At 45.2% G+C, this 14,547-nt stretch overlaps 1 protein-coding gene across 1 annotated transcript in view; it reads right to left on the reverse strand.

Moving 5' to 3' along the window:
- Positions 1–637: 637 nt before the first annotated feature.
- The window catches only part of LOC143501248 (transcription factor COE3-like), a gene marked incomplete at its 5' end in the record, with an annotated part of 28,622 nt that continues 14,712 nt past the window's right edge, over positions 638–14,547 (reverse strand). Inside the window, 6 exon segments of the mRNA XM_076994844.1 lie at positions 638–2,487; positions 4,560–4,649; positions 5,420–5,608; positions 6,403–6,568; positions 7,217–7,282; positions 13,279–13,367. Coding sequence (XP_076850959.1) covers positions 2,456–2,487; positions 4,560–4,649; positions 5,420–5,608; positions 6,403–6,568; positions 7,217–7,282; positions 13,279–13,367 — 632 coding nt within the window.

The raw sequence follows: 14,547 nt of genomic DNA on the forward strand, positions 1-14,547 counted from the left end.
TCGTGCGCACATCGCCAAGAGGGAAACCATCCCCTTTTGGGTTTGAGACAGACCACTTAACAGCACAACAGGAGATTTACAAAGTGTTAAGTGCAGAACAAAACAAAACAAAATCTTACAAATAATTGTTTCATCCGTTGATTTTGGCACAACTATGAAAATCGAAGTCATTGAGAGAGACAGAGAGAGAGAAAGAGAGAGAGAGAGAGAGAGAGAGAGAGATGGGGAAGGGATTAGTTGATTTACTAGCGTAATTAGCTACTGTGCTACTGCATCATGAAGTAATTACAAAATGGCATGTACAATATAGAACATCTGAATTCCGGTTCTTCACATATTATACAAAAATCGAACCTTTCTTCCCCTTGGACTTTCAACCATACTTAGGAGAGTACAGTCAATGTTTTAAAACAAGAGTAGAAAGAAAGAAAGAAAGAAAGAAAGAAAGAAAGAAAGAAAGAAAGAAAGAAACTGACAAAATAGTCAAAAAGATGAGGGGTCACAATAATTATTTTTTATTTTAGTAAAAAATGTTTGTGCTTTTTACACCATTGATGACTTTAATGGAATGATGACTGGTATTGTGGTGTACGGTTGTCATGGAACCAGGAGAATGATTACTCTCAAGAGATTCAGTCAGAAGGCTCTGATGGACCTTTTTTCTGACATATCTTAATAAACATTACGGAGTAATGTATGTATAGTTCTGGCGGGTTTTTTTTTTCTCTTTTGTCCATTTGTTGTTGTTCCTGTAAACACAGTTGAACTATATTGAACTATGTGGCAACGTCATGGGTGGCAGGTAAAAATGCCTTTTTACATTCTACAAAAACAAAATTTACAACCACAATTGATTCTTCCCCCTGCTGGACATGCACTTTTTCTACTAATATTATTACAGCCATGTGTCACAAACAATTTATTTGACTATACAACAAACATTTTTATTCAAAAAAAAGTATTTGTTTAGATAACTTAAAAATTATAATATAAAAATAAACAATGGATTTGACTGCTCCTCAAAGTAACAAATAATGAAAAAGAAATGGACGGAATTGTTTTGATGATGTAACAAAACATTTGAATTACAAATGAAAAGGATAGACATTGAAATCTATTAATACAACACAAACACTAATGGCACCAACTGGTCTTGGCATAATGTTCTGTGTTGCATCACAATATCGGCCATGATAAACATTACATACGAGATCAAATAAAATGATGGAAAGCAATATACAAAATTTCAAAGATAAATACAATATTTATAATTGATATGTTACAAAAAACCCCTTAGTGACCGCAAGTGTTTGTGTGAAAGTGTTGCGATGTATAAGACTATTTTACTCCTAGCTGTTTTAGTAGGAATAAAACTCTGTACTAAATATTTAAGTGGATCTGGAAAATTTCAAGACAAGTGTATAAATATTTAGCTACAACTTTGGCAAAATCACAAAAGTCTACAATTGTATAACCACATACAAAACACATTAGGGAGTAAGGAGCTAGAGGTTCAAGGACAACTTTCTGGTACAAGATACATGGACTCCACAGTAGCCTAAGAATGCAATAGTATACAGTGCTAGCAAAAAGTTGAAAAACATTGCAGATCACACTTGCTTTACAGGAAGCTTTTAGCAGTGGAAGGTATTTTCTTTCTTTTTTTCTTTTTTTTTACCAACAGACAGTAGCATTTCAACTCTGTTAGTGTGCTTGTTGAAGGCAAAGAGAAGAATTTTTGCAATATCAAAGTTACATTTTCTACCTACAATAAGTTACAAAGTTCATTTTAGATGATTTATGCATGATAACATCTCCTCTGTCTGTTCGTCTCTGTTCACTCGCAGTCATGTTTAATGTTTATGTTTTATAGACCATATATTTCAGGCTTTATTATTTCCAGTTTGTTGGCTCTGCTGTTTTGGCTTGGCCCCCTTTTTTCCTCACCACGTATCAAAAAAAAAAAAAGAAAACAAAAAAAAAACAAAAAGAAAAACTAAATGACTTCACATTATAGAGATGTGCAGGAGCTGCACATCGTTTGAAAAGAAACATTCAGACATTTCAGTCAGTGTTTTTATCATATGGCATATCCACAACATCTCTTCCCACACATAGCAAGAACTAGACATAGCCAAGATCAAACCAGAAATGGTTATACAAAATAGGCAATTTTTTTCTTTTTTTTCCCCTTCAAGACTGAGAAATGTGAAAATATGACAAGAAATTCAGTCAATAAAATTAAATTGTTCATGACAAAGTTTCTTGCATGTCGATTTATATTAGATTGAATAAAATCTTTGAAACAAAGTCTTTTTTCCTCTGAATTACAGACGAAGGTGTTGATTTACTTCATGATCGATGAGACATTTTTCTGGAGAATGTTCTGGAGAATGTTCTACGAGGTGCCCCAAGGCTCACTGCGTGGACACTGCCGTTTTACAAGAAGTGCAATCTACATGGGAGGAACCACCAGTCCGGACATAGCTACAGAGACAAAGCATGAGAAACAAAAACTTTAGCACAACATACCTCTAGACACCAAACAAAGGTAAAGACAAAGAAAGCCCACAGCAGTAAAAGGCGTCACTATATTTCAGACAAGAGTCTTACTGACAAGGCTCGGTGCAGTGTACGAAAGCACAGAATGTGTTTGCAAGATTCTAGCATCAAGTTTGGGAGGTGGGGGGTGGGAGGGGTAGTTGGGGGGGGGGGGGGGGTTGCCTGAATGTTCTTTTCCAGCAAGAAGTGCCGGAAAGCCTTCAACATTTTAAAGGGGGACTGACATTCTGAGGAGAAAGAATCCCCACTGCCACATGTGTGAGATTTCTCTTAGCGTTTTGTTAATGGCCATCAGAGAAGCCAGACTCCTTGGGGAATGGCCATGATGACAGCTGAGAAACAACACGGTCACTTCGACTAACGTCACTGGGCAATGCTGACCCCAGGGCTCGCCAACATGCAAGCTCCAATCAGCTCTGCACAAATCGAAACCCTCCCTTCTTTCTGCCTCCAGCTGTTGGGCCAAAGGAGGCCACCACTTGCATTGCCCTATCTGGCTGTATGTGTGTGTTAATCTTTACTTATCACGACATCTAAAAGATGTATCAGAAGACTATCGCAAGATCCAAGAGAGATGGCAAGCTAAGCTCTGGTGTGATAGAGAGAGCTAAGATTGATGAACTCTACTCATTTCTACAATTATGTGGCTAGTGAACTGCCAGTTTGTTTTTTTTAAAGAAAACATCCCTTAGCTACTTTCCACTTATTTGCAGAGTCATGGTTGAAGCGCTTTTAAGTTTGTCAAAGCAGCCAATGCCATGGCATTCCTCATTAATTTCTGCAAACCACATATTAATAAGTGGATGCATGTAACAGCATGAACTTTAATTTCCCAGTTCATTAGCTCTAACAGTATTAATCTTGGATGCACACACTATGGCTAAAACATGTTTTCAAAGCAAACAAGTCGGCCTTGACGAAGAGCAAACGCGAGCGTCCCTAACAGGCACGGCTAGTCGCTCACTGAGCAACGCTGTCCTTCGGAGGATTTCAGCCTGCGCACTCTCACTCCACACATCTCTCTGGCTTCATACTGCCACCCCACACTGTCCATCAAAACAATGGCTGCCTCTGCTGTTGTGGGAAGCCAAGGGGCAGTGGTGCTCTATGAAATCTTAATGCACTTGCCCTGTGAACTACTGTTGGAAAACATGCATTATTTTACTATCTATAATGTTCAGAAGAACATCAGGGCAACTTGTATGTGTGTGTGTGTGTGTGTGTGTGTGTGTGTGTGTGTGTGTGTGTGTGTGTGTGTGTGTGTGTGTGTGTGTGCTTTGGCTAAGAACATGGTGCTCTTTTATCGAGGATCCATTAAAATAGCACAGTGAAGTATCTGTACTAGACATATACAGTCTCTGTTCACCCCTGACCCCGGTATGTCCATTGGGGTCGCATAGAAGTTACAAGGGTAAGGGAGTTTGTGATTATTATTATATACCATGTTCAATTCAGATCAAATGTAAACAAGGGTGGTGAATAATGCATTAGTTGAATGGCCAAAGCATATTGAAGAGTTTATTTGTGTTAGGACCGCCTCAGGAAGGGGCTGACGTGTTTTTGATATGAGCCGACTAGTTCTGCTATCGAAGGCTACCTGCTCAACTGCGCCAAACCCTCCGAGAGTGACAGTGAGCAAACCTCGGGAGACATTCATCTTCCCTTGATCGCTAATGTTAGACAAATAAATCAGTACATAGAGCCACACGTGCAGGGTGATGCCATGTGCCTGCATGCATAATGTGGTTCTTCCACTCACACATTCCGTCTGGCCATTCGCCCATCCGCAAAATCGAGCCATCCACACACAGTTATGGGACTCACACAGATAGCCATGTTAGAGAAGCAGCATGGTTGTGGTGGTGGTGGTGGTGGTGGTGGTAGTGAATGGAAGGGGGGGGGCGGCTCCTCCGCGTGCCAGGGGGGGTCAGCACTGGCACGAGCCAATGGGTGAGGGCGGAGGTGCGGCATCATAAAAGGAGGGAGGCGGCTCTCACCTTGAAGTCCATTGCCATTTGCACTGGTGCAAGAAGGAGGTGGAGATGCTTGGGGCCTGACAACGGGGGCAAAGGCGCTCTTTTGTTTCACTGCAGAGATGACATTGGCAGGTGAGAATGAGAAAATGCCGTGCGTACTGCTACAGTTTGAAGAGAGGCTGACCGAAGAGGCTGCCATGGTAGGGCTCGACGGCACTACTGCAATAAAGCAAACATAGTCACCACTCAGAGAGAGAGCTTCACTTCCTTTTACTCTTCATACTCATAGACGAGTTTCAGGGAGAGCCAGGCCTCGCCTCTTTTTCAAATCATAATCATGGGTATGGAGACAAACCAGAGAGGAATGGCTATGATGAAATGGCCAGAATTTAGGGATTTTTTTTCCTGCAAAAGAAATGGAAAATGAAGAAATCATCGAGTAAATTGAAAAAAAAATAAATAAATAAAAAATGGGGTTGGAATGGTAGATGAGATGTCCTGCCTCAGCCATGTTCTGGATAATAGGTGTTTTTATCGACTCTGACTTGATAAATAATTTTGCGATGTATTTTTGAGGGAAGTTTGACTTTTTTTCTTTGTTAAGAGTTTGCTGTTTTGTTTGTGGCCTGTTCGGTAGAGTGAAATTGGAGTTTTTGTCATCGTGTTATTTGATTGGTTGGATTGCTATGTGGCTTTGATTCAGGTGTTCAGCCTCCAGAGTCACCCCTCCTTTTATCCAGTAGCACACATTCCCAAAAGGATAAAAGAAACACAAACAAACAAACAAACAAACAGACAGAGGCGTGTCAAAAAGGAAGGAGAGCACAGGTGGGTGGGGCAGAGAAAAGCGGAGGGGAGGGGCTAATTACCTTGATACTTACTGCCGTAGGGGGAGTTGGCGGACGAGCCATTGAGGAAGCCCGGTGAACTGGGCACGCCCAGGTTGGGCATGCCTGCGTTGCCGTAGCCGTTCATGCTGTTGCTCACGGTGTTGTAGTTCGACTGCTGCGGGGTGCTGCTGGGCACGTAGCCGCGGGGGGAGACGCTGCTTGTGTTGCGGCTGTAGCCAACTGCAGCAGAGCAGACAGGTGATGTAGCGATGCCAACCAGGACAATTCAGATGGGGTTGTTTTGGTTTAGACACAACCCCTCCCACCCCATCAACCCCTAACCCTCCCCCTCACCCTGCCCCACATCGTAGCCTGCCCTGGCATGCTGGGAAGGAACTACTGCAGGGGTGGACACATCTCTAAGCCTTCTCCTAAACGCCTCAGAACACTTTATGTCATGTGTTCTCCCTGTAGCATGTTTGTAGGCTGTGTGTGTTGTGCAGTTACTGTGTGTGTGAGTGTTGCCGTGTGCCTAGGGAACGCGTGACACCGTCGGGTTTTAAACACGCGTGCATGGCGGCTTGCACTCGCATGACCAGAATATTCTCCATCTTAAAGAGTGCGTCACCATGCTTAGCCTATAGTCTGACCTGCACGCTGGCGACAGCCCAACATGTGTAAGACCATTATCAGCATCGTGGAGGCAGAGAGTAGCCTACCACAAGGCAGCTGCCCCCACCCCCCCCCCCCCCCCCCCCCGCACCCACCCGCACACCCGATGCAGCAGCCTTGTGCTAATGCTAAATCTAACGGGCAGCATTTCAAAAGCCAAATGTTCACAGATAAAAGAGAATCTTTACTACTGAATTTGCCATAGCATGTTCTGTAACATTTAGCTTTAGTAAGGTGGCTCTATTTGTTAAGTTCTATACTAGTTATAGACTTAACGTCTAGGTAATTATTAAGATTATTATTTTTAGCTGTTACGTGGTAGTTGTTTGTACCCGCATGCATGGCCACACCCTGACCCTTACCCTGTGAGGTCTCTGAGACGTTGACCGCCAGCTGGCTTCCGAAGGAGTTCACCCCCATCATGCTGCCGTGAGACGCGGTGTTGGCGAGGGACGGGATCTGGTTGTGGTTGCGGGGGACGCTGTAGAGGGCCTCAGCGATGTCAGCCGCTCTCTTCAAGATGATCTCCTACACACGGATCAGGGACAGAGAGATGGGCTGAGCGTCTGAACTACTTCAGCGTTTGGACAAACGTCTGCTGTTGCATGTTGGGAGGGGGTGGGGGAGGGGTTGGGTGTTTTGAAGTAGTATTTTTATGTATTTATTTGTTTGTGTCTTTATTTATTTTTATTTGTGATGTGCATGAATTCTGAAGCATTTGCCCCTGCACAGCCATAATACTAAAGAACAAGCTTATGGATCATTGCTTCTGAATATGTATTAGACCTTCTGAATATGTATTAGACCTCTCAACCACATCAACACCGCACTGCTCTCTAGAATATGCTTCAGAAACATGCCTTTTGGGCCAAGTTCAAGGTTATTCTTCCATTTAAATAAACTAGTGTGTGTGTGTGTGTGTGTGTGTGTGTGTGTGTTGTGAGTGATTAACTCCTCTATCTGCTCCATGAGCAGCAACCACAAATAAAGGGAAGAATGAGGAAGCCCTTGGTTTAGGTGGAGTGACACCCTGCTACAGTACAATACCCTGCAGCTAGCTTTGAAATGTAGAACGAGGAACAGCACAGAGACGCACTGATTTAATTACAGCCCCTGTGCGGAGAGTGTGGGAGAGAGGCTCTTCATTAGCGTGCAGTGGGGTGGAGGGGCTTTTACCTGGTTGTTGTGGGGCATTCCATACAGAGCCTCTACAAGGTCAGCAGCTCTCTTCAGCAGAACCTCCTACAACACACACATTCACACCATAATGAGTCACACAGATGTGGAGCCAGCCTGTTTATGCAGAATGCTACATGTGGATGGATATAAATAATTTTTCCAGGCTCTAAAAGTTTTAGGCTATACAGATAGGTGTATCTACACATGAGTGAAGAAATACAATTTGTTTCTGTCCAGGAACAATTTCTTTAGACTGAATCACATTCCAAAGCGTGTGAAGTGGTGTGCAACCTCTAAGCTAAATGAATGGAAAAGAGCACTTGATTTTTTATGCTGCAGCCGTATGGGTATTAAACAAACAAACACAACTATGAGCACACACACACACACACACACACACACACACACACACATGCACACAGACGCACACACACTGACACACTGTGATACATAAAGCTGCATTTGGCTGCTAAATCCACCCACTTTAGCGCTGAAGAACAATGAGTCATTTTCCATATCTTAATTAAACTGGCAGGGTCCTCTAAGACAACATCTCAGCCTTTAATTCGTGCCCCAAATTTGTAGTGGAGTTCAATGCCCATTCCTCTTTCTTCAGAACAATAAAGCGAATTAGCTCGGGTTAATCTAGTTCTTTCATAATGACATTAGGAAATTTTTCAATTAACCTCTTTCAGAGGCTGTCGTAAAGGACTTCCTAAATGAGTTGGCCCACGGTGGCGGCTGAGAGGCTGTGCCCTGGGACGTGGGTGCCCACAAGCCCTGCCTTATTCCTGTCTGCATGCTTCTACCTACTTACAGCACAACATGGATTAAATATCTGCTAAGCTTCCATTCAAAAATGAGCCCCGGTCTGGCAGGCGGGCCGAGGCGGGCCGGATCCAGCCCAGCCTGCTTGAGCAGGTCTATTGTGGTGAGCCCTCCACCACCCCGCTGCTCCTCAAACGCCAACACTGGAGCTGTTTGTGTTTTCTAAAGATAATGCTTTGAATTATTAATATCAGATTAACTGAAAAGAAATACGCATTTCTTTGTGATTTTGTTGAGATCTATTTCAGTGAGTTGAGGGCAATCCTCGTTATCCAGAATTCTCTTAACATCATGTATGAAGATTGGCCTTTATTTAAATTTCTAAGCCTTGCTCCAACAAATCTCATTTCAGTGTTATCTCACATTTGAGAGGTTAAGTTCAATTTAGGCACAAACGTAGAAGCCTGGGCAGAGAGGTTTTTCTCTGTTTTATATCAAGGTTACCAACAGAGACCTCAGAGAGGGATAGAGTTACAGAAGTTTCTCTATTTCCACCTTTGTGTGTGTGTGTGTGTGTGTATGACTGTGTATGTGTGTATGGTAAAACCCACAGTGTTCTTTGGCTGTGCATGGTGCCTTGACCTCGTCCGCGTCCTCGCCTACACACTCGCCCAACGCGCGTTTAGCATGGCTGACTGGCTGCTTCATTCTGGGCCACTGCCGCCATCTTGGATGTGCATTTATCAAGATTAATCGTAGAAGTGGGCCCGGCGGTGTGTGCCATACGTTTTATAGAGACACACTCTAATCCTGAGAGGGAGCGGATGAGTGGCTCTTAAAATGGGCATTTACCTCAGAAATTGGTGTGTCTGCTTCATGTTGCATGCATCTAGTTTGCATACAAATAAAGAATTACACTTGTCAGGCGGCAGGTACGATCAATGAAGGCCCAGCTGTCTTAATCCTGTCCCATCAGTTGCCTCTCTCTCTCTCTCTCTCTCTCTCTCTCTCTCTCTCTCTCTCTCTCTCTCTCTCTCTCTCTCACTCACTCTACCTCTCTTTCTCTCTGAGTGAGATAAAGTGTTTTTCTGCACTCCTAATAATTACTCATCATCTCCACCCGTCATATCATGGAACTCCTTCCACGTCGCCTAATTTTACCCGACGATTACAACAATTAAGACGGGCGTGTTGGGCGAGTGGAGAGCGCGTCTGGCCATGGTGCTCTCAAACTCCTCGTCCATATGCCACCCGGTACCCAGGAACCATACAAATAGTTTAAAGGAATCACATTTCTTCTCCACGCTAATCCACCATTTGCCGCGACGTGCTTCTGCTAATGAAGCGGATTTAGCGGGTGGCGATGGAGTGTGCTCTCGTGCGGGGTCCGAGAGGGGGAGGGGCCACACAGTTTGCGCCGTTCCGGTATGGTCCTCTCTCGGATCCGCCGGCATCATGCTGGGAATATGATTAGCAACGAATGCTGTTTAAGAAGCCTTTCGATGTAAATTTTGGAAACACTGGCGCTAGGCGTAATTGACTCTTCTTCTCTCTTTCTCTCTCTCCCTCTCTGCCTTCGTGGAGATGTAAGAGACTCCGGGTTAAACGGAAACTGTTAAAGCTGAAAACGATCCCCGAGCTCGCTTCATGACAAATGTGGGGCGTTATTATTACAAGTGTTCGCTATTCCGCCCGTGGACGTGAAGCGTTTAAATGGGGCCCTTATCATTATCATGCTCCGATATGTGGAGTGGAGAGTCTATCAGCAGCACCGCAGCACGTAGCAGAGGTGAGCTGGCTGGAGGTGCTAATGTCATTCTAAACTGTAAAGCAATTATTCTGTTAGTTGTAGCCTCGGGTTATGAATACATTGAGGAGTGTGGGGCCCAATAGATGTAGCTACTTCAAAAAGCCGAGAGAAAGAAGATGAATTTTAATGCATGGGTAATTGCTCGACATGAATGCATTTCTAATAAATTTTCTTGTATATTAGATTGAGAAGGAAGCGGAATAGATTTGCGTTCGGCAGGTTGAGACGTGGAGAGGAAAGGAAAGAGGCAGAGATTAATTCACCAGTAAAACAGCGCAGGCTGCCTCTCTGCCATGGCACTAAAGATCCAGGGATCCAGCAGGAGCCAAATACATAGTGTCTAATCAGATTCCCATTTCTGCGGTTTTGTCTTCAGTCCATATGGAGAATAATCGACACTGTTTTTGAAATGGTGAGAATGAGGAGAGGATGGGAGGAGAAGTGCCCCCAGCAGCCCCCTCGCCCCAACCCCCCCCCCCCCCCCCCCCCCCACCCCGCCTTCAACCCCCCACCACCGATTCTCTATGTTGCCTTTATTCTTTTTGTGAATAAATACGCTTGTTTGACGCCCCAGATCGGGCTTGCAAATTTCGATGTTATCTAAAATTAGGGAGGTAAACTTCAATTCAGCCGCACTCTCGCTAAGAGTGTACATATGTAGCAGTGCCGTTATTAGTGTACGTCCCAAGCAATACATGCTTGCCATATTGGTTTTCCGTCCCGACCACAATTACCCATCAAACCGTAGCCATTGCAGATTCCCTGGGACAGGAGGGAGGAGGAGTTGGTGGTGGTGGTGGTGGTGGTGGTGGTGTGGGGAGTGTTGGGGGGCAGGCGCAGTGGAAATCAATATCACGGTAGTATTATCAACTCTGTGCTGCAGTGGCAGAGAGAACAGGAGTGTGACGCTTTCACCTTATTGCTAACACGCCGTTTACATTTCTCCCTCCGAAGGCCCTTATTACTCCAGCCTGTCTGGGCTCTAATGCTGCAGACGCCTGCTCACCCGCGCTCCTATCGGGATCCGTGTAAGGGTCAATTGCTGCTTTGCGCGGAGCCGGCTGTGACCCTGTCGCTCGGCCGCCCGCAGCAGACGGCTGCCGTAACTATGATAAATCACTTGGCACTTTCATTTACATGCGGCTGAACTCCACATTTGGGTCCATTAAAAGCCAAAATCAAATATTTATGTTGTTTATTGGAACTGCTAGGATTCATCTCTCCTCAGCAATCGGCTTGTGCGAGGCTCCCTGGTGCTGAAGAGTTACCTGAATTAGAAAGCCCCTCCCCCCTCGCCAGCAGCAACCTCCCCCCAAAGATCACCTCCAGCTCCGCCTCCACAGCAGTCCCACTGTGCCTTACCCCTTCGCCAGGGCAGGAAAGCACGGGGCATATCCCAAATTCGGTTCTCCTCTGGATTCCCGGACGTTTTTTGCATTTGGGTTGGATGTTAAGGGAGATATTAGCGATATGTGTGTGGTTTTGCAGCTTAGCAACAGCAGAAAATGACAGCGTTCTAAACAATCAGTGCTGGACATCCAGGCAGGGAGGGCTCATGCTCCTTCACTACCCCTAACCCTGGACATCCAGGCAGGGAGGGCTCATGCTCCTTCACTACCCCTAACCCTGGACATCCAGGCAGGGAGGGCTCATGCTCCTTCACTACCCCTAACCCTGGACATCCAGGCAGGGAGGGCTCATGCTCCTTCACTACCCCTAACCCTGGACATCCAGGCAGGGAGGGCTCGTGCTCCTTCACTACCCCTAACCCTGGACATCCAGGTAGGGAGGGCTCATGCTCCTTCACTACCCCTAACCCTGGACATCCAGGCAGGGAGGGCTCGTGCTCCTTCACTACCCCTAACCCTGGACATCCAGGCAGGGAGGGCTTGTGCTCCTTCACTACCCCTAACCCTGGACATCCAGGCAGGGAGGACTCGTGCTCCTTCACTACCCCTAACCCTGGACATCCAGGCAGGGAGGGCTTGTGCTCCTTCACTACCCCTAACCCTGGACATCCAGGTAGGGAGGGCTTGTGCTCCTTCACTACCCCTAACCCTGGACATCCAGGCAGGGAGGGCTCGTGCTCCTTCACTACCCCTAACCCTGGACATCCAGGCAGGGAGCTCCTGCTCTTTCATTGGTAATGGATAGTTTAAAGCATTTACTGGAACAAGATTTCCGGTCCAGATATTGCTCTCCGCAGAGAGAGAAAGCCAAGTGTAATTGAAACGCATCACGTGGCGTGGGGCGCCTGCACTTGGGGATGCTTAGTGTGGTTGTGTGTGTGTGTGTGTGTGTGTGTGTGTGTGTGTGTGTGTGTGTGTGTGTGTGTGTGTGTGTGTGTGTGTGTGTGTGTGTGTGTGTGAGAAAGATGCAGCCACCCCAACGCCCCAGGCTCAAGATAATGGCAACAGCAGCCAGCATGGTGCTGGCTGCCCCTGCGTTAGTTGCCCCCGCACTAGCCTCCCCAATGCTAACTGCCCCCCGCACTAGCTGCCCCCATGCTAACTGCCCCCCACGCTGGACGCCCCACGCTGGCCTTTAATAGATATTTGTTATTAGACCTCAGTGATGGTCAGCTCACAAGAGGCACCCACACTCTGGGAATGGAGTAATCTCTTAACGTGTTATTAACAAAGGCCCAGGGCTCTGTGCTTGCCTCAGATGGGAAATTAACGTATTTTCTATTAACTGGGCATGAGTCACAGATCATATCGAAGGCAAATGATGGAAATAAAAACACAAAAAAGAGTGAATGAAAGAAGAGTGTGTAGGAAGGCATAGGGAGGAGCGATACATATGACACCGCTCTACTCTCCTGCAAAACAGGGAGCGCAGTGTTTGTGACACATGGGAACAGCAAGGAATAACACTCAGACCGCTGAATCTGAATGGAGAAAAACGAACAGAGAAACACGATGGTTCTGAGAGAGCTTGCTGATATTAACGTGTGTGTGCACCTCATTTATTAACCCACTAAGACAAGGACTTATAACGGAAAGCTTTGTAAACAAAAGATTAAAGTGGATCTAGCTTTGGAAAATGAAAGGAAAACAAGGGGAAAGTAATCACCCATCAGGAAAGGGGCTCTGCTCTGATCACAATCGCTGCTGCTTACTGGAGTGGAAAAACGCTTAATTGAACTATTTCGCCACACCGAAAGTTTGCGCAATTCTCTCGGAATCCAAACACGGTGGGTCTGCAAGCAGCACAATCATTGTTCTGTGTGTGTACGTTTGTGTGTTTGTGTGTGTGTGTGTGTGTGTGTGTGTGTGTGTGTGTGTGTGTGTGTGTGTGTGTGTGTGTGTGTGTGTGTGTGTGTGCGTGTGTGTTTTGGTGATTGAATAGTGATGACTTGCCAAAAGAGATTGCATGAGTTAACATATGGTGACAGAATGGTTTCTTGTTTTGACATTTCTAGAATAAATCTCTCTCTCTCTCTCTCTCTCTCTCTCTCTCTCTCTCAGAGCGTACTGACCTTTGGCAACCTCTCTGGGTCACCTGGATGTCTGGGGATGACCTTCTGCAATCTCTGGAAGCCGTAGTCAATAGTGGGTTCATTCAATGCTAAACCGCAAAACAAGGAGCATCACTTATTAGTCTGGTGCAGTTTTACACCACATACGTGAACCAGTTTTACACCACATACGTGAACCAGTTTTACACCACATTCATGAACCAGTTTTACACCACATTCATGAACCAGTTGTACACCACATTAATGGACCAGTTTTACACCACATTAATGGACCAGTTTTACACCACATTAATGGACCAGTTTTACACCACATACGTGAACCAGTTTCACACCACATTCATGAACCAGTTGTACACCACATTCATGAACCAGTTTTACACCACATTCATGGACCAGTTTTACACCACATTCATGGTTCATGGTTTTGCACTACAGACCAGGGTTAGTTTTACACTACAGATCATGAAAAGTTTCACAGTACAGCTTTACAGTGTCTGATCATTCTAAGTGCAATACACAAACATTATTACATTTATTCATCAAATATATGCACATATCAAATATAAACACATAACAAATATACACACATATAAAGACATGCTGGAGAATTTGAAAATAAAAGCAATAACATTATTTTATTTGACTGTGCAGTATCAGGAACCATGACAACACTGTGCAGTGTCAAAAGCTTTTTTTTCCCCAACCTCTCTTATTTGAAGCAAACTGGCTGTAATTGATCAAATAAATTTTGAGAGCTTAGTGGATACATTATGAATGAGGGAGTTTGATGGCAACACACACACAAACACACACACACACACACACACACACACACACACACACACACACACACAGACAAGCAGCAATCATGGCTGTCAGCACAGTGAAGTCAGCATCAGTCCTGCCTCCTGTACCGCCTGCTAGATTTATGGTAAACAGGCAATGATGACATATGTCTGGCTATTACCTCTCTCAGATTTATCCCTCTCTCCCACTCTCTCTCTCCCTCCCTCTCTCATTCTCTCTCTCTCACTCTTTTTCTCCTCCATATTGCCTGAGCGCAAACCAGGCAGGAGAAGCACTTCATCTTACAAAGCTTTAATAATCTGTGAATGGCTGACTACAAACTGATGTAGGGCGCCATCATTCCACAGCTGGGTTTGGGCCAGCCTCATGAAATTGCTGGCCACAAATAGTAATTAATCTTTTCTCTCCTCCTTTCCCTCTCTCTCTCTCTCTCTCTTTCACACACACACACACACACACACA

Source organism: Brachyhypopomus gauderio, unplaced genomic scaffold (genome assembly GCF_052324685.1).
Source record: "Brachyhypopomus gauderio isolate BG-103 unplaced genomic scaffold, BGAUD_0.2 sc165, whole genome shotgun sequence".
Classification (NCBI taxonomy): domain Eukaryota; kingdom Metazoa; phylum Chordata; class Actinopteri; order Gymnotiformes; family Hypopomidae; genus Brachyhypopomus; species Brachyhypopomus gauderio.